The following is a 21,272-nucleotide window of genomic DNA, read 5'->3' as shown; positions in this document are numbered from 1 at the left end:
TGAACATTGATTGTTAATCATAGATGTTTCTACACCCTCATGAGTAATCTTTTCCTGTCTTTGTCAGGATTCTTACCATGACCTCGATCATGAGGCACAAATCCTGAGGAAACTGGAGGAGGCAGGAGCCATATTATATCTTCATCCACATTCCTGACACACATATTTATGTCGAGACACACTCGTATGCACAAACTTAAGTGCCCACAAGCGTATCACACACACAGAGACACACACAGACACACACAGACACACACACACACACACACACACACACACACACACACACACACACACACACACACACACACACACACACACATTTGTACATCTGAGTTGAATGTCTCTGTCTCTCACTCTATTGTTCTCTCTCCTCTGCCTTGACAGGTGTTAAGAGACATCTAGTCCTTGAGCCAGGCCCCCTAAATTTGGTCAGTTGGTAACATTCAAGGGGAATAAGTCTCAGTCATCTTTTCTTTTCTTTTTGTTCATAATTTTAGACATAGTCAAGTGAAATGTTTCTACAGTGAAATGTTTCTACAGTAGTGTGTGTAGTGTTTTAAATTTGGGTATTTTAGATCAAAATACTGTCAACAGCCATTAAAGCAACACCATGGAGTTTTTCAACCTTTTGGGGTTCGGGTACGAACCGGTACGAACCAAAGAACTACAAAATTCGACTGCTTTACGGCATATAGGGCCCACTTCCCCCACCACCTCCTCAAATTCTGTGCGAGCGTTGAATAGACAGTTGATGCCTTATAAACATGAGCTAGGCGTGATCTTTTGGCGTTTGAAAAAAATAAAACCCATGGAATTATATTCATATGATGATATGCTGAAATGCATGCTATGGGCTAGGCTACCTGGAATAGCTATACATTTCACACGCAACGCAGGCAGTCCGAGTTTGCCCAAGACGTGAGAACTCCTGCAGAAATCGGCTTATCAACAAAAGCACGTGTATCCTAGCTCTGTCATCTAGTCACTAGATTCTAATCTAGTGTCATCATGCTGCCAACCAAACTGCACGGGAGCTGGTTATGTGTGCTAGTTATAGCTCAACGTGTAAATCTACCGCCTAAAGGCTACTGACCAAACAATTATCTTGAAAAACAAAGTTATCACGTGTAAGATTCTGTCATCATATTATAAGAGCTCTGCCTCTCCAAACATTTTGGGCGTGCAAATATACGCCACTATGGACGTGAATACCATAGAATACAATATCTGGTGACCATCGAATTTTTTTTTATGTTATTAGACACTAAAAATGACCACCCTAGATTAGGCTATTGCTCATAAATATCGTAATCGTTTTTTTTTTTTTTTTTTTTTTAAATAAGTAATGACCAACAATAACCAACATCATCCCAATACCGAGAACGTGCACATACCTGAGCTGAAAGCCTAGTTTTACAAATGTATCACAACTGGTATCGTAGTAGGCTACCACATAATTTAATATTTAATGTGCAGCCTCAATCTAGCCTATAGGCTACTGTACGCTATGTCTAACTTGCTTCTGGTGTAACCGTGACAGATTTTACGACATGTAGAAGAAATTACCGTTTCCCAACTGTAGGGGGACCCCGAGAGCAAAACTTACATGGTGTTGCTTTAAAACTACAAACACTAACATTTTATGTAACATGGAAAGTAATTAAAAGTTCTGGAACATATACCGTAATTTTCCAACTATTAGCCACTGTCCTGCAGCTTATACACAATGCGGCTAATACACAGGAAATTACTGTATAGCATGGGTTTACATGGCGCAAGTTGAGGGGCAGCACCAAGCATGCATTTGGATCACACTACGACCAATTTTAACAGACTGTTTCCAGACTTTGACGTTGCAGCCTTTGTCCCGTTTCAGATGACTATAACACTGTATCCAGTGTTAAAATGTCTGTACTTGTAAATGTATGCACATTATGCACATCACAATATGACTGCTATGCTAGCTACACTAGCGGAGGTCATATCGTGATTGTCAAAGTTTTGTTATTCCGTCATCTGCTTCCTGAGTTTTTGGTCAACGATTCCCGGCACACCGTAACACCGGAATAGTTAACAAGCGTCAATTTATTTTTGTGCAATTTTGTGTTTCTGCAGTGGAGAAAGTGACGGTGCGCATCTTGGAAGAAAGTGCGTCCAAATTCACCCTTTCTTCTCTGTTGAACTACTCGCAAAGTTAGCCCACTTATCACACAGACATCACATGATGTATCGCATCCCACAAGAAAGATCTTTTTCTCAGCTTTTAAACGATGTTAGCCGCTAGTTGCCATGGTAAGCGGTTTGCGAGAAAAGTAACTTTTGAAAATCATATTATTCTACATACAGTTCTGCGCCCATCTCGGTGGAATACTTCACGAACTCTTCACTCAACACATGACCGACCAGAATAAACAGCAGACAGTGATCTACAGAAATCTACTACAAATGCAGTGCTATCACTTATTTCATAACTCGGTGGTATACCTTGCCAAAAATCACCTTGAGACTTATTCCTCTCAGATGGTACCGACCGACCCCACTGGCTCAAGGACAAATCCTTACATTTGTACTTCTGCACACATGAACTTGTGAATGTTTCCATCCATTAATAATGACTTGAAAATGTACAGGTACATACACACTATCTATATGACACCCGTGAATACATGCACATTCCCTATCTCTCTCTCCCTCGCACTTCCATATGGACCGAAGTGTGAAACATTCAACTCGTTCTGCGCTGGACTTCCTTCTCTATCTCATTCTGGATGAGATCAGAAATAATACTGCAATTCCAGAATTGTATGTCTGATTTTAGACAGACTTTTAATAAGAATAATTTGTAATTTAATTTTTTAGAATGATTTCTTCATAACTTCTACCACTGGATATTTTATTCTATGAATTGTTTAAATTTATATTAAAATGAAATCAAATAAAATATTTTTTTTGGTATGCTGTTCTCTCTTGTATCGTTACTGACTGTCTACAATGATACAATTTGACATGTTAACATCTTTGCAGGTTAAAATGATGCTGTAAATGATCTATCTTATGTCAAAGCATACATGCTTAATTGCAGTTTTTCCTCAATTGCGAAAGGCCATTTCTTGAAATCATGCCTCAGAAGGGAATGGGGTGAACAGTCTGTGGTTAGGGTTGGAACAGTCTTTGATGATACTGCACGCCTTTTGCAAGCATCTCTTGCCCTGGATGGCCTTGATGGAGGGGAGTGAGGTGATTCCTCACTCCTCACGACCCTCCCCCTCCCAATGGGCATTGAGCAGTTTTCACCTCTGCAGTGCTTTCCACTTGGAGGCAGAGTAGTTGCCATGTGACTGTTGGTGAGGATGCACTCTGGAGCAGTGGTAGAAATTCACCAGTATCTGAATAGACAGTTGGACCTTCTTTGGTGGTCCTTCTCCTCAGGAAGAAGAGATGCTGGTGAGCCTTCTTGATCAGGGTAGAAGTGTTGAGGGTCCAAAGAGATGTGGACACTAGCGAGTGAATGCTCCACCTCAGTCTCATTGATGAGAATGGGTGTGTGTGCTAGCTTTAGACTTCCTGAAGTCTACAATTAGCTCTTTGGTCTTGGTGTAATGAACCAGATTGTTGTCAGTGGATCACGATGTTGGGTGCTGGACCTCCTCCCTGTTGGGCATCATTGTTGCTGTGAGACAATCACCATTGTGTTGTCTGCAAACTTGGCATGGTGTTAGAGCCAGGTTTGTAGTCGTAGGTAAAGAGGGACTGAGGTCTGTTGGTTAGGAAGTCCAGAATCCAGTTACAGAGAGAGGTATTGATGTCCAGTTCACTTTTGTGAGTTTTGTGATCGGTCCAGCATTCAAAATCATCCCCTCCAAACTGAAGTCAATGAACAGCATTCTTACGTAGGTGTTTCTATTTTGTCAAGGTACTGTAGGACAGGGTACAGTGAAGTGAAGATGGCATCCTCTCTGCTCCTGTTCTAATTCTAACTCTTCACTCAACTTTAATAACAATAAATCTTAACAGCAGCTTGGTAGGCATTAAACAGCTCATTTCTAATCTACAACTTGGACGAGGTCATGTTTTTTGAGTGTTGATTTGAGCATTTGAAGAGCCAGAAGATTTCTTAGCCTCTGAGTTGTCTACAAACTAAATGTTTTGATCTTTCACTACAAATTGAAAAGTGCTCAAGTTTGAAACCATTAGATTTATTTCATTATTTACATAAATATTGTCACAAAGATCCCCCCCCCCCCAAAAAAAAAAATCCAGGTCATCCAAGAGTACCTTGTCTCCTAGCACTACCAACCACTGGACATGCTTACAGTAATCTAGGCCTACTCAACTATCCTCTGAGAGAAGCAAGGGGGGAGACATGTCAGATCTGTGAGGTAATTCTGTGTAATGATGAAAGCTGGTGACTCATTTGTTAAGAGGAAGGAGTGGGAATGGTTTACTGTCAAAAGGCTATTTTGAGAGGTTAGAATGGCAAACAAATGGGCTTCAGAAGTACATGCTCCCATAACCAAATATCAGTGTTAACCTTTAAAAGGGTGGGTTTTGAACATTCTAACACAAGATTCCATTCCGCAACAATTCAACATTCTAAAATTCTATGTTGAATTCAATGAACCCAGACATTCTTTAGAATGTTAATTTTCCAACACTCCAAACACACCGGTGTGACGGTACACTCGGGCATCAGATCCATATTTTAGCATAACCTACAGTTTTTGCCTATTTGCTGACACTTTTTGTAGCATTTGGCTCAAAGAAATGAAATGAGACATAGCACTTGGAGATAAACAACTCACATCGATACCAACATGAAACACTGCTATCAAAAATTCTTTCTAAAAATGTAAATATTGCAACAAAACCACACACCATTTGAATTACGCTTCAAATAACAGCAACACACTGAAGTGCTTTATATGAAACACTGCCGTCCTTATATTTTTAGTTTTATTCGATTGCTTGCAGAAGAGGCATATGGTTGGTAATAGGCTACATTTTATTGGCACACTGAAAATTATTATTTGATAGTTTATAGAAATGGGGAGTAAAGGGGCAAATATAGAACTATTCAAGAACTCAATGTAAAAGTACACAATTTTGCAACTACACTGTAGGCTGGTTCTATCAAAATAAAAGTGAAGCACTGCAACCAAAAGGCCTACATTGTCAAAATCAAACGTTTGCACCAAATGGTACACACTTTATTTATCAGAATTTTGTCTAACCTACACACTGTTGGGCAAAATAAAACACACTGTGTCTTTAGTATGCTTTCCCATAATTCTAAAATAGTTGTGTCTAATGCAGATAACCATGTTCAGTGCATTTAAAAAGTGCCATTTTAAATTACAAAATGTATTTAAGCAGAAAATGTGTTTAGACTTCTGGAGACATGAGAATAGGGTTTGCTCTCTGGGTGTCAGTTTAATTAATTGTGTCATTGGTTGGTGTTCAGTTTTCTCTGTAAGTGTTTTCAAGTAGCCTGTGTGTGGGTAATATTAATTACAAATGACCAATCAATCCAAACATAACAGAAGAAGAAAGTGTCTAAGAAACCGTGTTTGGCGTTTCACAATAAGTGTGTTGCAGAATTGCAAACAATGTGCAAAGCAGAAAATGTGTTCAAGCCGGTTACACAGTGTAGTCTAAAGTAAAATGTTAGTTTTTTCCAATTGCTAACACACTAAAATCACATGCATGGCACAATTTTCTAAACTGACACACATGTAAAACCTCTTCTCAAGTCTCCAAAAGTCTAAACACATTTTCTGCTTTAGGCCTACACGAATTTTGCAATTCAAAATGGACTAAACACGGTTACACAATCTGCCATAAAGTAACATGCCATTTCAAAACAGTGGCATTCGAAATGAAACTACATGGACGCTCTAGAAGTCCATAACAATCATATTCATAGCGCCCTTCATAGGACATGACATGGAACTACATCTATGTATATTAGTAATCCAATTTCATGAGGCTATATTTGTTTGAGGCGTTGGAGACAACGTGTGAAAAAGTCGACAAGAATATTTTGTGAACTTTCCACTAGCAACGTTCTGACAAACATTCCACTTACCATGGTTATGGAAGGTTACATCACACGTTGTCAAAACATATCCCTGACAACCAAAGATTTAGAGCGGAGCTCGACAACAATAAATTGCTGATGTCATTAAATAGTGACATCTAGTGGCATTAAATAGTGACATCTGAAATGTATTCAGGAAATAGGAAATATTTTATTAGTTCATCACCCAGCAAGTAAATAAAAAATTTAATGTTTAACAGTATAAGATAAACATCTGGTAGGACTACTCAGAGCAATATGACAAGTGTGAAATCATGAAATAATAGCACAAAACAACGCTAATTGTTGTTAGACCAATATTATTTTATTTTTTTTTTAAATGTGTAAACTGTAGCCAACACCATCTTGAAATTTCAGAGTCTGAAAGCCCATTCCATACTCTCTCTGGAGATGCATTCATGTCATACCTCTGTAATGGGGAGATGAAACATCATCCAAATGGATTATTTTCAGTTTTATGCTACAATCATACCATCAAAAATATAGATACCTCTTCATTATTGTTTTCAACGACAGTTTAAACACTGTAGATAGACATAGGCTAGTCAAATTTGTCAAACATTTTGTTCATAAATTGTGTAATGGAGAACCAAATGTGGGCGTTAGTCAGAAGCTTCCCTTAAACACACTAGGCTGACTTGTTTGTTGAATTTCAAAGAGGAATCAAAGTTTAAAAAAAATGGCAGTTTACAGCCAGTGGTCCAAGAGCATTTTCTTATCTTAAAAACAGAGCTGAGTGGACCAAAAATAATTAGCTCTGTTTTCTTTTCATTTAACTGTAAGAAATGTGCAGCCACACAGGGAGTAGCCAAAGCTTATAACAAAATATCCATTTTCAATGGAGATCTTCATTGTCTATGTTCAATCTTGCTTTTGATTATACTGTACAACACTTTGGTTAACTGTTGTTTTAAAATATGCTTCATGAATAAATTGACATTAGTGACATGAACAGAAATGGGTAGGGTTGTGGGCATGTTGGGTTGTCACTAGTATAAATCAACACACGATTAAAATTGAGGAGGAAGACATTAGGGTTTAGACATTAAAGGTAGCCTACAGTCTGTGACTGATCATCCAATATTACGCCATCAAATTCAGTGAGCTGCACTTCTAGCACTCTGTTCTGTGTGTACTGTACCCAAAAACATCAGTGTTCAGACACAGTCCTGGCTCTGCAAATGGGAAACAATAGAGCTCAAATTGATACACTAGCCTATTTGATCCTGCACACAACCTCATCCGAATCAGACTGTACCAAGAGGGACATTCTTCTTTGGAGCTTATATGGATTGAATAAATAAATTCATACAATCTATATACAGAATCTGTATGGGACTCCATCTTAAATTGTTGTTGACTAACAATGCAACATATCCGCCCGAAAGGTGGAATTGAACCACTCTGCCGCTAGGCAGCTACAGGTTTGAAGCCTGCACCCCGGACCACCGAGGATCATCCGGGCATCTAAAGGGAAGTGTACAGGAAGGTCTTATAGCTACAAAAATCGCTATGATTGTTACTCATGGTTGCAGTGAAACATTTGTTTACATTTGTAGCCTACCTTAATCGGAGGTATCGATCATATGTTATTCAAGCGCGTAGGCTACATATTTTACTTGTGTATCTTCTGTGAAAGTCAGGAATAAAGAAATTAGTAGATTTTGTGAAAGAAGTAGGCTATACCGCAATGCATCATTGGTAGAATATGCTAATAAGAGAGCATGCTATTGGCCAAATGTGGAATGTGGAAGAAACCCATCAGGAAACCATGTAGCCTGTTCGTTTCGGTTCGTTTGCCATTTCCAATAGAGCTTGAAGTAGGCTAAACTCTGTATGAATGATCAGTTTGGTTGGCTTTAACAATGGTCTGTGACGGGTTGTCTGTCTTAGGCAATTTTTAAACCGGGTTCTTTTTAGCAAAATATAAGCGCATTAAACGCCACAATCAGTTTGCATAATTCCTAGATTGTTTTCAGAATGACACACTTCAGTCAAAACATACACACATCAGTCAAAACATAGGCTACACACTTCAGTCAAAACATATGCACATATTTGTGAAAATACTATTAGTTATATACACTTAACAAACACAGTCCTCAATGATCAGACACTATTGCAGCCAGTTTCACACTGCAGTGATAAATGCAAAACACATTTGTAAAAAAGCTCATTTTAGGAAATAGCATATGTGCTAGATTTTTGCCCAGACATGTAAGGGATAATTTAGATGCATAAAGTATACACTTTGACTCTGAAGAACAACTACTGTAAGAGCAACAAGACTGTAGCACACCTGAGTGCTGGTTTTCAATTTTGCATGTGTGCTTACACACCTGGTGGATGTGATTATCCAATTTGTTCATTAGTGTAGTCATTGGCAATCCAGGGCTTTGTAATGACAAGGAAGTAACCTCACAATCCTTATCTGTGTCTAAGGTGTGGAAATGTGTGTAGACACAAATCACTGTGTGTTTTGCAAGAAGGGTGACGCAAACATTGTGTGTAATGTTTTGCAAATCTGTGGAGGTGTTTTGCTCCTTGGAGTAAAATTTTGCAAACTGTGTGAAAATTTGTATTTCAGTGTGTAAACAATCTTAAAAAACTGTAACATTCCCCATGGATAATATCAATCTATGGTAGGTTACTACGTTACCGACGCCAAAACATCAAACTTCTGGCTGAAATGTCTATATGTGCGGCAGTATTGAAACTTGTCATTATTATTATTATTATTAATCTAGAAGTCCAATTCAATTGAAATTCAATTGATTAGTGTGTGAGGCATAGGCTATGACAGGACAAGGGAAGATGGAAACAAACAAACAGAGAAACACATGCTCTTTACCGGACCTTTTTATTTGCCAGGAAATAAATTACACAACTTAAAAAAGTAACTCATTTAAAAATGCAGTACATCAAAGTAGTTCCAACCAGACTGCAAAAGAAGAAAAGAGAAGACATCCATTCAAACACTGTACGGCTTATGTCCTTGCTGAGTAGTGGCACACATTCAATTGATAAATACAAATAATGATGAAAGATTTTACTTCAAGTTTTCAGTTCACAAGGCTACAAACTCAGCTCCCCACCCTAAATGTCAGTATGATCATTGGCAAGGACTTGACTTATGTGGGTTCACCCTAGATCTGAAGAAACAGACATGCCTGCTCAGTTGCTATCCAGTCTTTTAAAGAAATGAAGATGAGATTGTGTTTTTTCAAACATAAAACCAAGAACAAGCCCATATCTTAGTTTAACAGTGCCTCCTAACACTGCAGTTTACATGGATTTTTTGAATGTCTACAAACATGTCTATTCAATGCGTTAATTACAGCACATGACTGCAAAAAAATATTAAATGTAAATGTTTAGGGCTAAAATACAATGTAAAATATGATGCGATTGATGGTAACAAGAAACATACACACACATACACATAAGGTTGGATCCTTTATGATCATTATGCTGCCAAATACTGAGGAGCACTGACGTGTTTCTGCTGTCTGCTACCAAAATTGCACAAGTGAATCCAGTTAAAGTTCTCCTGAACAAACAGATCATACTGAGAAACACACACATGGTGACCATCTCTGGTGCTTGTTCGATATCTGTTAATGAGGCAGCTACTCTGTCTGGGCTTTCAACTGATGGAATCTCATACTGCTACAGAAAGCAGTGAACTGAGTTTGCGATGACACTGGACTGATCAAGAAGAGTGGTGCACAGATAGTTTGGGAAGTTATGGCGAAGCATGAAGAATCTCATCAAGAATTTATGTGCTTGGAACTCAGTATTAACCTCTTTAAAATTAAGTAGGCTATATGGGGAAAATGAACATTTATTTTGCTTCGGTCCTCAACAAGTGGAAGTGGTAGCATGCTTTTTAAACCTGCTGTACTGAACATTAGGATAGTTGCTGAAGAGTGTAAAACAGTTTCCCAATACTGTTGTGTAGTCTATGCTTCTTGATTCTGTGTTTCAGGTATTTGTGTGTTTGATTTGATGTGCAAAAGCTTGCAATCTGTGAACATATTATGCAAGAAAAATCCTGTACCAGAAACAAGAAGCACAGAATACACATGTATGTATATATGAAAACCATCTTTTAATTATTTCTGCAGAATTACATGATTGTAGTCTTACACTATTTCCACCAGAAGGGAACAAGACTAACTGTAATGTACTGTAACTCAACTCTGCATTTCATATGGCAAGTGGTTAACATAGAAATACAATTTAATCCCAAAGTGTGTTTAAATTCATATAGTCCATATGTGTGTTATTAATTCACAAGTCATATGGTTATAAAAGTGCTGCAAAGCAGACTAGGCTTTTATGGACTGAAATGTAAAAACGTGTGACGAATGTGCAGAAATACTAATAACTGCTGTATGGGAAATAGCAACGGTCTAAAGGGTACTTTTCCCTTTACACGGAACAATAATAATTAAAAAAAAATAATAGGGAGCAAAAAGAACAGAAACAAAAACTGGTGAACTTCTGCATTGATATTTATGACAATTACAACAAAGGTTGTCATCTTTTTTTCTTACTGACACACAGGAACATGTCACTTTTTCTATCATTGAGACAAAAAAAACCTCTGCGAAATGCAAGAGATAGTGTTGCAACCTTCCCAACCTTTTTTCATTGAAACAAATTCAAAGTTATTATGTACAACCCTAAGAGGCAACATGTAGTAAAGGCTACACTCATTCTTTATCAAACATTCAATCACACATATATTCTGGCATAAATAACAAATAAATAACCAGGAAAGAAATCCCAATGGAATCTACGTCTCTTAAATCTGGGACATTGAAACTTGGTGGATAACAATGGCTACTTCCTCCTTAAATGATTGCAGCTTGACTGAGATGAGTTACACAAGACAAGATGAATAAAGAAACATCTAAAAATGTCATAAAATGACAGAGATTAATGAAAGCTGGCATAGGCCATCCTCCATGTGATCTACAGAAATGTTGTGACTGCAAAACTTTACTTTGGCAATGTGTGACCACGCAAGGGCATAAACCGGTGACAGGAGAAGCTCCACATTGCTCATCAAAGTGACGGGCAGTAACTCTTCCAAACTCTATGCACCACTTCCAATACAACTGCTGACGGGTTCAGAAGTGCTTTCTTTTCCTTCTTTTGCTAACCACGTCAACAGCAGCACCATCTTGTACCAAGGTCAAATGTAATCACTGTGTTATTACACATTTCTGTGCTGCAGTTCAGTCACTTCAACTCAGTGCCACCACAAACCTCAGTTTCACTTTTCTATTTCTTCAATGCAAAACTTAAAAAGTTGTAACAAACATTTCATCAAGCAAATGGCCAGGGTCTCACCTCTCAGTTGCTATCCAACACAGGCAGAATTGGCAATACACTTAGTTTCACATTGCGTCTGAGATGAGTGCTCAATCTTCACACCACACACTCTGGGAAGCGTCAGATGATAGAAGTTCATGTAACCATTTCAGAATAACTACCTCCATCTCAGCCCAAATGAGAGTGAAAACAGTAAATATGTCATGATCCAACGTTCTGTCTGACCTTGACATGGGATTGTAACCAAATGACAATGAATAGCAAGTTCACACTCAAACAAACAAAACTTTAGCAGTGGGAAAACAGGGCTTTCCCTGTTTGATGAATCAGGTGCCATTGGGGCTGCAGATCTTCAGTGAAGTTTGTACGCCAGAATGCTTAAAGCACTTCACACCCACAGCTAACCAATCAAGTATTGGCAAAAATTAAAGAACCAAACGATGAACTCAAACAAACAAACCAAACAAAATCTTGCAGAAAAAAAAAAGCATGGGATGAAACTGACAGACAGACAGACAAACAAACATAAACAAACAAACCAAAGAAAGCCATGCAGACATACTGTGAGCAAGTGAAAAGTGCTGATGCTTTCATCTAAGTCGTTTTCTGTATTTTTTTTCTCTTTTTATTTCCACGGGAACAACAGTGTGACGTTGGAGGCTGATGGGTTGCTCTTCTCTGCGACATCGTCAGTGGGTGGAAAGCGGGTGCGGTGGCTGCTCTTGCTCTTCTTCTTCAGTGCTGCTTGTGTTGGGATGTGTGCTGGGACAGGTGGCGCTGTGGCAGGTGGGTGTGGGGGGAGGCGGTTGGATGGGTGGCGGCGCGGCGGGGCGGGGGGGGATCGGGGGGAGGTGATAGTGGGGTAGGCTGGAGCTGAGACCTGTGGATGGGGAATAGGGACGTTTGTCCAAAACACTGCTCAAGTCCTGTAATGAACGGAAAGGGGCTCCACAGAGACAGCATGCTGAAGAAGATGTAGACACACAAACGGCGAACTGCCCACCATGCATCCTGTCTACCCATTGGCAAAAAAAAAATAAAAATAATAATAATAATTCTGTTTTATCACTTGTGTATCTTTTTTTTTTTCCTTTAAACATTTATCCCCTGGTTCATTTTTCTTGTTAAAATGTAACATAAGGCAGGGATTGTTTTGTTGTTGTGTTTTTTTTTTCTTTTCTTCTTCTGGCTATAATGAATTGTGACTGTTGATCTTAAAACCAGCCCGTTTTGTGTGCAGACGAGGGGGCCGGCAGCTAGGGCAGGATCCAGGAGGCATCCCGTTCCTATTACGGACGAAACCCCCCCACCGGCAACACCCTCCTCCTTCTCATCAAAGTCATCATCATCATCATCATCGTTGTTGTCAATCTCCTCCTTAGTGTCTGCAAATATGTCTCCGCTACGCCATATAGATGAAGGTGTTAATGTCCGTCTCGTCCCGCTTGATGTATTTGTGTTCGATGAGCCACTCGATCTGTTCTTTGATCATCTTCTTCTGCGGCAGGAACATGTTCTTCAGGATCTCCACCAGCTCCGTCTGCAGCTGTGCGTTGGTGATCTTCTTGCGCATCTTCATAATCTGGATGATGGCTTCCTGTTGGCCACACACACAGAGGAGGAATGAGGCACTGGTGACACTGGAGAACATCCACTGTGTTCTCTACCCATCTGTGGGAAAGGCCCTTCCTGATCCACTTACCTGCGTCCTTAATATTCTCAGCTGGACGATGCCTTCGTTCTCCTCTTCTCTCATCCTCTCCGTGGTCAGCTGGAGACGGCCGATCAGGTTGATTTTGCCCCTCTTCTGGACCTTGGAGTTTTTTCTGTGGGAGGAGAGACTTGAGCTGTAACACTAATCATATTGAATTCTCACAGCAAGATTTCCATCCTACTCAGCTAAGCAGCGTAAGTAATCACATTTAATTTACATGTTTATATTGTTACTTCCAGTGGTTTTCTTAATGGTGGGCCTCTCAAATAATATACCTTAGAATTCAAACTTAACAAAAAACTATCACAGCCAGTTATTGCTGCCTGATGCAATGCACATTTGCATATGAAGTCAGAGATAGTCTGTCAGTCACCCATTGCAGATCAATCTTTCTCTAATACAGGGAGTCTACCATTACAACTACAGTAGTTGCTCAGGAGATAAATAAATAAATAAAAATCTAGGAGAGGCCTAGCCTACTTTCAAAGTACTTGGCATTCTACTGTTAGACCAATGCAAATTGAATGCCTACATCAAGGAGAACTCTTGGTTGACGAAAAACAGCGTGCTGTCAGTGAAGTCTTTGGGTGAGCCAACTTGAGGTTCATATGACAGGACTTGACGTTTCAGCTTTGGGAAGGCAACAAGAGACTGCAAAGACATAGAAGACAAAGTGAGAAAAAACAATAGGGGCTAGACAATGGATAGTCAGTTTTAAGTCAGTTGTAGCCAAAAGCTAAGAAGTCAGTTGTAGCTAAATTGCTAGTTGGGTTGCACGTGCTTAAATGGTCATAAAAATGGCGAGACAAAATATTTGGCCATTCAGCTGGCCTACCGGACAAATGAAATAGAACCTTAAATCCCTCGGGTCATCCTCAGGGGACCACCTGTCTCTGCCCAGATTCTTACCCACAGCGTCCGCCTGAGCTCTGCGTCCGGCAGCTCTGTGGCCAGTTTCAGGTTCTCAAAACTGATCCTCTCTCGGGGTCTTTGGTTCCAGGCAAAGAGAACAGCCAGCTGGAAAGTGGTCACCTCCAGGTCATACTGCCCCACCTCATTCTTGAATGTGATCTGAAGGATTAAGACAATCATGAATTGTCTATGGCTTTGAGCTTCTGTTGAATCTGGCATGAACAGCAGTATTTTGAACAAGACACAATGATTGGCATGATAACTTGTATGGTTTTACGCTAATTTTCCTCAGCTGGACAACTTCCTGCTTAGCATGCAGGTGGAGTAGAACACTTACAATCCCATTGGACATGAGGTGGTGCCAGTGCAGCTTCCTGCCACTGTGGTTCTTCTTGTAGAACTCCTCCACCTCAGGGATTAAATCCTCCAGCTCTGTCGGCAGGGACACAAAGACTTTCTCCGAGCTTCGTGACCACGCACCCGCATTCAGGATCTTGATGTTGACAGAGTCCGCTATCAATCAAGACAAGAAAATCACTTTGACGCAAGAAAACCCAACCATCACCCAACGTAAAAATCAAAATGTCAAAGTCCGAAAGGACAAAAAAAAAAGTCCAACCATGGCTAAATCCCAGTGGTTAACAATGTGGCCTCACCTGGTAATGCTAATTTGTTGTGTTTATGCACCTCCTTAAAGACCTGGTTGAGATCCTCTGACACTTTGATATCCTGGAACATCCGGGCAAGCTTGTTTACATAATCTGCAGGCATACCTACTTCCTGTAGACGGCGAGTAAAAAAAGACGAAGGACATTTTAAACCCCAACATCCTTACAGAAAGTACAGCTGCCAATGCAAACAAACTGGCTGATCACTCCACGCCACTGCTCACCCTGAGCCACTCCACCATGTTCTCCTCTATCTCACTGTCTGCTGAGATGTCCAGGATCAGACGCCTCGTTAAATGGGCTTTATGATACCGCATGAAGACATCCTTATTCTGGACGTACTTCAACACCAATAGCTATGAAGTGGCAAAGATGAAAAGAGTGATGATGGTCAATTCAGTCAGAATAAATCATGAGATACTTTGTTTTTGACACGGAACGTCTCAAAATCAAAGATGGGGAGAAAAAGCACTGCTGGACTCTTACCACTTCCTTTAGTTTTAATTCTATCTCCTCCGAGGTGAGCTTCTTGCTGAGCGGAGTCTTCCTCAGCAGCATGTCACAGTAGTTGGCCAGCAGCTCTGGACACTTGGACTCCGGCTGTGTTTTCAAGCCCACACTGCAACAACATGCCCGCACGCGCACACACACACACACACGGTTATTTTTAGGGAATGCTGGCACAAAAATAACAGGAGTTCAGTACAGTAACATTATGAGTCAGTGTTTATCACTGGTAATGGAGCATCATACAAACACACAATGAAATTTGGCTCATCTTAAGTGACTCACCCCTTCTGTTTCGTTGGCAGTTCCAGCTTAAATATTGTGGCATCATTAACCACAGCTTTGTATGCCTGAAACAAGGATATTTTACATCATTATAACAAGGAACACAGAGGGAGTTCAGATCAATTGATTTCTTTGATTCAATCAAAATGGACTCCAAATGCAATGGAAGTTATCTTATTATCATGTGATTTTGAATGTAAACATACTGACAGGTTTTTATTGTGAGAAAGTCACATGCTTCAATGCAAGTAGCATTACTTAAAAGTTCAGTCTTTTTATTTGACAAACCAAGAGTCGAAATTCAAACCAAATTGTAGGTCCCACCACAGAAATTAACAATGATATTTTAGATACGTCATAACCTTGTCACTAATTAGCTACCAAAATGTCCGTATTCTCATCTCATGTGTCCTCGTGTCCAATAATTGACATTACTAAACAACTGACCCACACTGAAATGCAGATTTGTTTGGACTAAACCTACCTTGTCTCTGGCGGTCAGGAACCTAGGGTCATCCTGAAATGCCTCCTTCACTAATTTGCTGAAGCGGTTAAAGAGAGTGAGAAGCTGCTCCACGTACTTCTCAGAGTCCTGGACAAAGACGTCAACATTAACAAAGACATGAAGACAACAACATGCACAACATGGCACAACTAGCATATAAATCAAAACACTGTTTGACATGGAAGTAATTCTGGCATCTTTTATTTATGCTTACCAAGTACTTGCACCATAAACTACTCAAAACCAACACTCAGTTAATTTGAGCTTATTTACCTAATGTATGTTTTCTAAAATGCACCAAACAATTTCTGTAGGTAGACTAATCATAATGACCATGAATGCTTTCAATTCGTATGTACAGCACAGATCAATGTGCATACTCACAGTAGTGATGGTCTCAGCCGCAGCTACCATGTCTGCTAGTCCAGCATTGATGATGTGCTCCTCCAGGTCCTTGAGCATGGGTTCAATTCCACTGGGGACTTTGTCCATGAGCGAGAACATCAGGTGCAGCTCTAGGGAACAATCACAGAACATACTCTTCAGGCTCAAATACATCCAATGCTACTGATAAAAGCCAGTGCGATTCTAGACAGTACTGAACTCCATAGAGCTGCCTCACTCACTGTCAGTTTCGTTGCGTTTGATCATGCCAGGACATTCTGCCAGAATGGTTTCTTTGAAGGACGTCACAAGAGCATTCACACAACATTCCATAAGCTGCAAGAGACAGTACACCGTTAGATATTAGGTGTACTCTGACATCAAGATAATATTCATCCATTCTTACTTCTGTTCAATGTAAATAATACAATCAATTGTCCATTAAGTAGTGGTTAATTTGATGAACTCTTCAATAACAAGCAAAACTAATAATAATGTAACAAAATTTGAGGGTGAATCTTCACAGATGTTCTTAAAATCACATATAGCTTTAGCCTAAATTAACCTTAAACAATTATAATGACAATAGTTAAATCACAATGTCACATGATACATCAACGTATATTAACACTCACTGCTTGGACAGAGTTACATTCACGCCGCGTCTCCAAATACCGAAGTGCACGTTTCTCCTCCTCCCTCAGCTTAGCATCTGCCTGTAAAACACAATGAATACAACAGAACTTTGTTCAGGTACAAAACCACCACTGGAAATTGGCCTCACCACTCGAGATGTCCATGAATAGGTGATACGGGGGGTTGGACAATAAAACTGAAACACTGGTCAATTTAGTGTTTAATGTTTCATGCCCAGTCTGGTGGCAAACCCGGATCAATCCGAAAACAAACCCCCCATAAAACACAGCTCTTCACTGTAAAATTAAATATGCACTTCAACTCTCCAAAACTGTTCAGCAGGACCTCCACAAGGTCAATTATTCATGGTCGGGCTGCTCTTGGATGAGTCCACTTTCACTGCACAGTCACCAGATCTGAATATTATTGAGCCACTCTGGGGTGTACTGGAGGGGTGAGTCAGGAAACATTATGCTCCACCAGCATCATGTAGTGACCCGGCCAGTGTTCTGGAATGACTCAGAATCCCTCTGACCACCAAGCAGGATTTGTATCTGTCATTTCCATACTACACATATTAAATGGAGGCCCTACACCCAAGTCCTTTCAGGCAAGTCTTGCCACTCAGAGGCCATCTTGGTATTGTCTCCAGGTGGTTATTTCGGACTAAGAAGATCAAACCGATATTCAAATGATTGGGAAGACATATGTAACTCCAAATAGGGAGGACATATTGACACAAAATGTTCATCAGGTGAATCCTTATCTGATCTTAAATGTGGTATAAACATCTCACCCCAAATCACTAATATAAGGTGTAACAATGTTATTCTTTATGTTAACTTGCTCATTTCTGTTTGGTCAACAGTTGCCTCTTGGTAGGGAAGGGGTGGATATGTGTAGAAAACCACCATCTTGGTGTTAGGAACAGTCCTCGTACATTTGTATGGAGGATTCTTTAAGTACCTTTTCTTCTCTATACGGTCCCTGCCTACACCATACTAATACACTGTGGTCTAACTGGTGATTCAGTTTAACAATCCGACCCCTGTATATCCAACACCACACGCACACTCATATCCTCAGACACACCGATCTTAGTCAGAGAGAGAAAAAAAATCAATCAGTCTTACAGCTCCACAGCATCTAACTAGACCATACATCATCGCACACAATAGGAATCACTAAAACCCTGGCTGCTTGAATTAATCGATGCCTACATATTTCATGTAATTCTGCACGCCATTCTGCTGCAGGTATGAGGGCGCCTGTGTCCTGTAGAATCTCTCAGTGGAGTCCAGGTACGCCTTCTCAAAGTTGTCCCTGTAGATCTGCAGCTTGTCCTCTGGGTTGGAGCACAGATTCACTGAGGAGAGACATGGGACATTGTCAGCGACATGATCTGACAAAAGCATCCAGCCTATTTTTTTTTAAAAATGGACAGAATCTCTATGGCATTCAATAATTTTATGAAGATTAACTCATTATGTACACATTCATATAAAATTGGGTGTAAGCAAAACCACTTCTACTGAATGGCCTAATGTATCATCAACATCTGCCAAGGATGTAAGGTTGTTATTTTAAAATGTCACAACACCAACAGGAAATTAAGCATCACGCAATATGATTTGCTTGTTATCTTTCCATTAGAAGATAGATTGTACTAAATTTGTACTGTTATGAAGCTGACACCAAGTGTAGAATTTGATGGGACAGTTCAATCACATTTCCACAATACTCTGCGCTACTGAAGATGGGTGGTTAGCCAATCTCACCATATGACTCCCGCACCCCAATGACCAGCTGTGAATCGAAGGCCTCTCCTAGCCTCTCTGCATGGACCAGTTTCATGGCACTGTCCTGCAAGCGGTTCTTGATGTTCGAGAAGATGGATTCATTCCAAGTGTCCAACATGAGCTTCAAACAAGACCAGACAGGATTCAGCTTCAACAGGCTAAAATTACAGTAACATTATCAAAACCTACTGACCCACAATAATGGCTCACCCCCCTCTTTTGTGCCGTAAACCCCCATCTCTCTTCATTCCCAGTCATTGCTCTACTGCCCTTTCCCCCCACCCACCCCCATCTAGTCCTCACCTTCCTCACTATACTGTCCTCCACATTAGATTTCTTGTTGCTGCCCTGTTTGCCCATCAAAGTGATCTCCAGCTGGCAGAAAGGCTTGGGTAGGATGTCACACTGCGTGAAGAACTTCCTCCACTCCACAATGTAGGCCTTGAGCAGAGCGGTGTCATCCTGATGGCTGAGTACTCGCTGGACATTTGGTAGGGAAGGAGGCGGAGATGATAGATCAATGCATACTGTATACATTATATGACATTTGCATTTGTGGGTTGTGCTATAAAATCAAGAAACTGACAGAATGGTCAAAGCATTTAACTCACAGCCTGAGCTTGCTTGATAAAGTCTAAGATGTCCTCCTTCAGTGCCTGGTGGATCTTTGCAGGACCTTTATCATCCCACAGGCAGACGGCATGGACATCTCTGTGACGGGAACAAAGTGACAGGCATCAGCCATCACATGCACCAGAAACTAAAAGCAGATTATTGTTTCAAGAAAATGAACATTATCATCTTCGCCTTACGAGAACAGGTCGAACCACTGCTGCTTGGTCACAGACTCTTGACGAAGCAGCTTCAGGACAATTGGCCGCATCAAATCCCATTTGTCCTCGAACTGGAGGGACCCTTTGTTCTGGGGGTAAAATGGAACATGACTTAGGCCTAGAACCTAAAAGCAAAGCATTCCTAACAAACTTAACAAAGGGCTTGTTCAATCAGAAAGTAAAATACACTGCCATCTCCCCTTTTTGTTTAGAAACATTCTTTTAACATTGAAATATTAGGGTTACAATGGGGAAAATTAGGCTTTTGAACATTGGAAATTTAGATGGCTGTCAGAATTGCACAACAAAAATATGAAGAAGAATAAAAACGGTCAGATTATTCCCATTCAATCAAGTTCGGTAGTTGTAAGGTACATTCGTTTTTGATGAGATCACAATAAATTTGTTACATGGCCTATGCTGACTGTTGTGGAGGACACGACCATGCAAAAGAAACGTAGTCCTTTTTTAAAATTAAATGATGATATTAACTATTTGAGCAGCACCGGGTAGACAGAATCAACAGAATATGTAAGCAAAACCCTTTCCCCTCAAAACAGCTTGGAGTTTTGCCAATCTATGTTTGATACCTTGGAGGTAATTACTTCAATCTGTCAGGGGCTAATTACATTCTATGACAATGTTTACATACAATATAAATCCCGAAAATCAACTGAGGAATAGCTGCGACTCCAGCATTAACATTAGCCAGCTAAGTGTTGCATTTATGAACTCTGAGGTGGTTATGAAATGGCACTGGAAAAGGACGACAATATTTTTCAAATAACACTGCATTCTGCCGTTTTTCACATGACTTATTCTCACTGTGTTAGTCTTGGTGATTATATTTCGGCAGACTAACGTTATTCCAAGCTAAATTGCTAGCTAAATAGCTAGCTATGTGCCTAACGAACGAGTTAGCCAGCAAATGTTGGCTTTCGGCAAGACCTTGTTAGCAAGCTAGCAGGCTAAGAGCTTTATGTTTTACTGACTGAACAGCAGCCAAAAGAACAGAAAATGTCGCCTCTCGCGTGCTTAGCGTGTTTAACATAAAATGCTCTTATTATGCAGCTGTACAACTGGGCATACCAAGCAGAAGCATTATAGCACAATATTGGGAACATTGAATTGAAGTGCCTCCTACCTTTAACAAATTAGACGTCGCCATATTTCCTCAACTTATCCCCTCGTTCAATCTCGCGAGTGTTACTTGGGTAACGTTATGCTGTCAGATAGTGCTGTCAAATAATGTGCTGCCAATGCATCGAGGCCGTTCACGTTTCTTGATTCATTATAGGCCTACAAACCTCTATGCATACAGTCTATGACTTATAAAAAAAAAAAAACTATTTCGAAATGTAACGGGCTGGGCTATTCGTTTTTTCCTCGCAGTTTCAGCAGTTAAGTTAAGCAATAGCATAGCAAAGCACAACAGATTTGACTAGCCAAGTGCTAAACTTAGATTCAAATGCAATGAGTTCCATAAAAGGAGGCGTCGTCACACGTCAAGGATACGACCCCACTGGTTTCACACAGTCTAAGCGAGAAGGAATACCTGGACTTGCGTTTAGATAACATAAAACAAC

The 21,272-nt window shown here is 40.2% G+C and overlaps 2 protein-coding genes and 1 non-coding gene across 4 annotated transcripts in view; 1 reads left to right on the top strand and 2 right to left on the bottom strand.

Moving 5' to 3' along the window:
* st3gal4 (ST3 beta-galactoside alpha-2,3-sialyltransferase 4) overlaps positions 1–2,958 on the top strand; it is a 49,793-nt gene extending 46,835 nt beyond the window's left edge. Inside the window, exons 11-12 of one of the 2 annotated variants that reach the window (XR_009941100.1) lie at positions 68–248; positions 293–2,958. Coding sequence is in view for 1 of the 2 variants with exons in the window: in XM_062551688.1 (XP_062407672.1) it covers positions 68–157 (90 nt within the window). In the remaining variant the exon portion in view is untranslated. Of the gene's footprint in view, positions 1–67 lie in introns of both variants that reach the window. The other variant, XM_062551688.1, reaches the window with a different exon arrangement.
* A 4,520-nt stretch (positions 2,959–7,478) lies between these two features.
* trnastop-uca (transfer RNA opal suppressor (anticodon UCA)) lies at positions 7,479–7,565 on the bottom strand. The gene has a single exon. It is a non-coding gene; the product is annotated as a tRNA-Sec (tRNA).
* A 1,378-nt stretch (positions 7,566–8,943) lies between these two features.
* Positions 8,944–20,896, bottom strand: cul5a (cullin 5a). The gene is made up of 19 exons (XM_062552207.1): positions 20,831–20,896; positions 19,666–19,775; positions 19,465–19,564; positions 19,157–19,333; positions 18,833–18,974; positions 18,275–18,420; positions 17,054–17,134; positions 16,661–16,754; positions 16,419–16,549; positions 16,014–16,121; positions 15,530–15,594; positions 15,224–15,356; positions 14,962–15,093; positions 14,726–14,849; positions 14,407–14,582; positions 14,067–14,228; positions 13,690–13,808; positions 13,146–13,269; positions 8,944–13,040 (listed from the first exon to the last, which is right to left on the bottom strand). The coding sequence occupies exons 1-19, from the start codon at positions 20,852–20,854 to the stop codon at positions 12,846–12,848; spliced, it is 2,343 nt and encodes a 780-aa protein (XP_062408191.1). The 5' UTR covers positions 20,855–20,896; the 3' UTR covers positions 8,944–12,845.
* Between the last annotated feature and the right edge of the window lie 376 nt (positions 20,897–21,272).

The sequence above is a fragment of the Sardina pilchardus genome, chromosome 13 (genome assembly GCF_963854185.1).
Source record: "Sardina pilchardus chromosome 13, fSarPil1.1, whole genome shotgun sequence".
In the NCBI taxonomy this organism is placed as follows: Eukaryota; Metazoa; Chordata; class Actinopteri; order Clupeiformes; family Clupeidae; genus Sardina; species Sardina pilchardus.
The sequence above is the reverse complement of the archived record's forward strand: the minus strand, read 5'-3'. Positions and strand labels throughout refer to the sequence as shown.

What these genes read in the sequence shown, in the direction of transcription:
- cul5a (XM_062552207.1), bottom strand. Translation starts at nt 20,854, where the DNA reads ATGGCGACGTCTAATTTGTTAAAG. An exon ending in TGCAGAATTACATGAAATAT is followed by an intron (nt 17,135 to 18,274) that starts GTAGGCATCGAT and finishes TGTGTTTTACAG; the next exon opens with GCAGATGCTAAGCTGAGGGA. An exon ending in AATGTAACTCTGTCCAAGCA is followed by an intron (nt 16,755 to 17,053) that starts GTGAGTGTTAAT and finishes TGTCTCTTGCAG; the next exon opens with CTTATGGAATGTTGTGTGAA.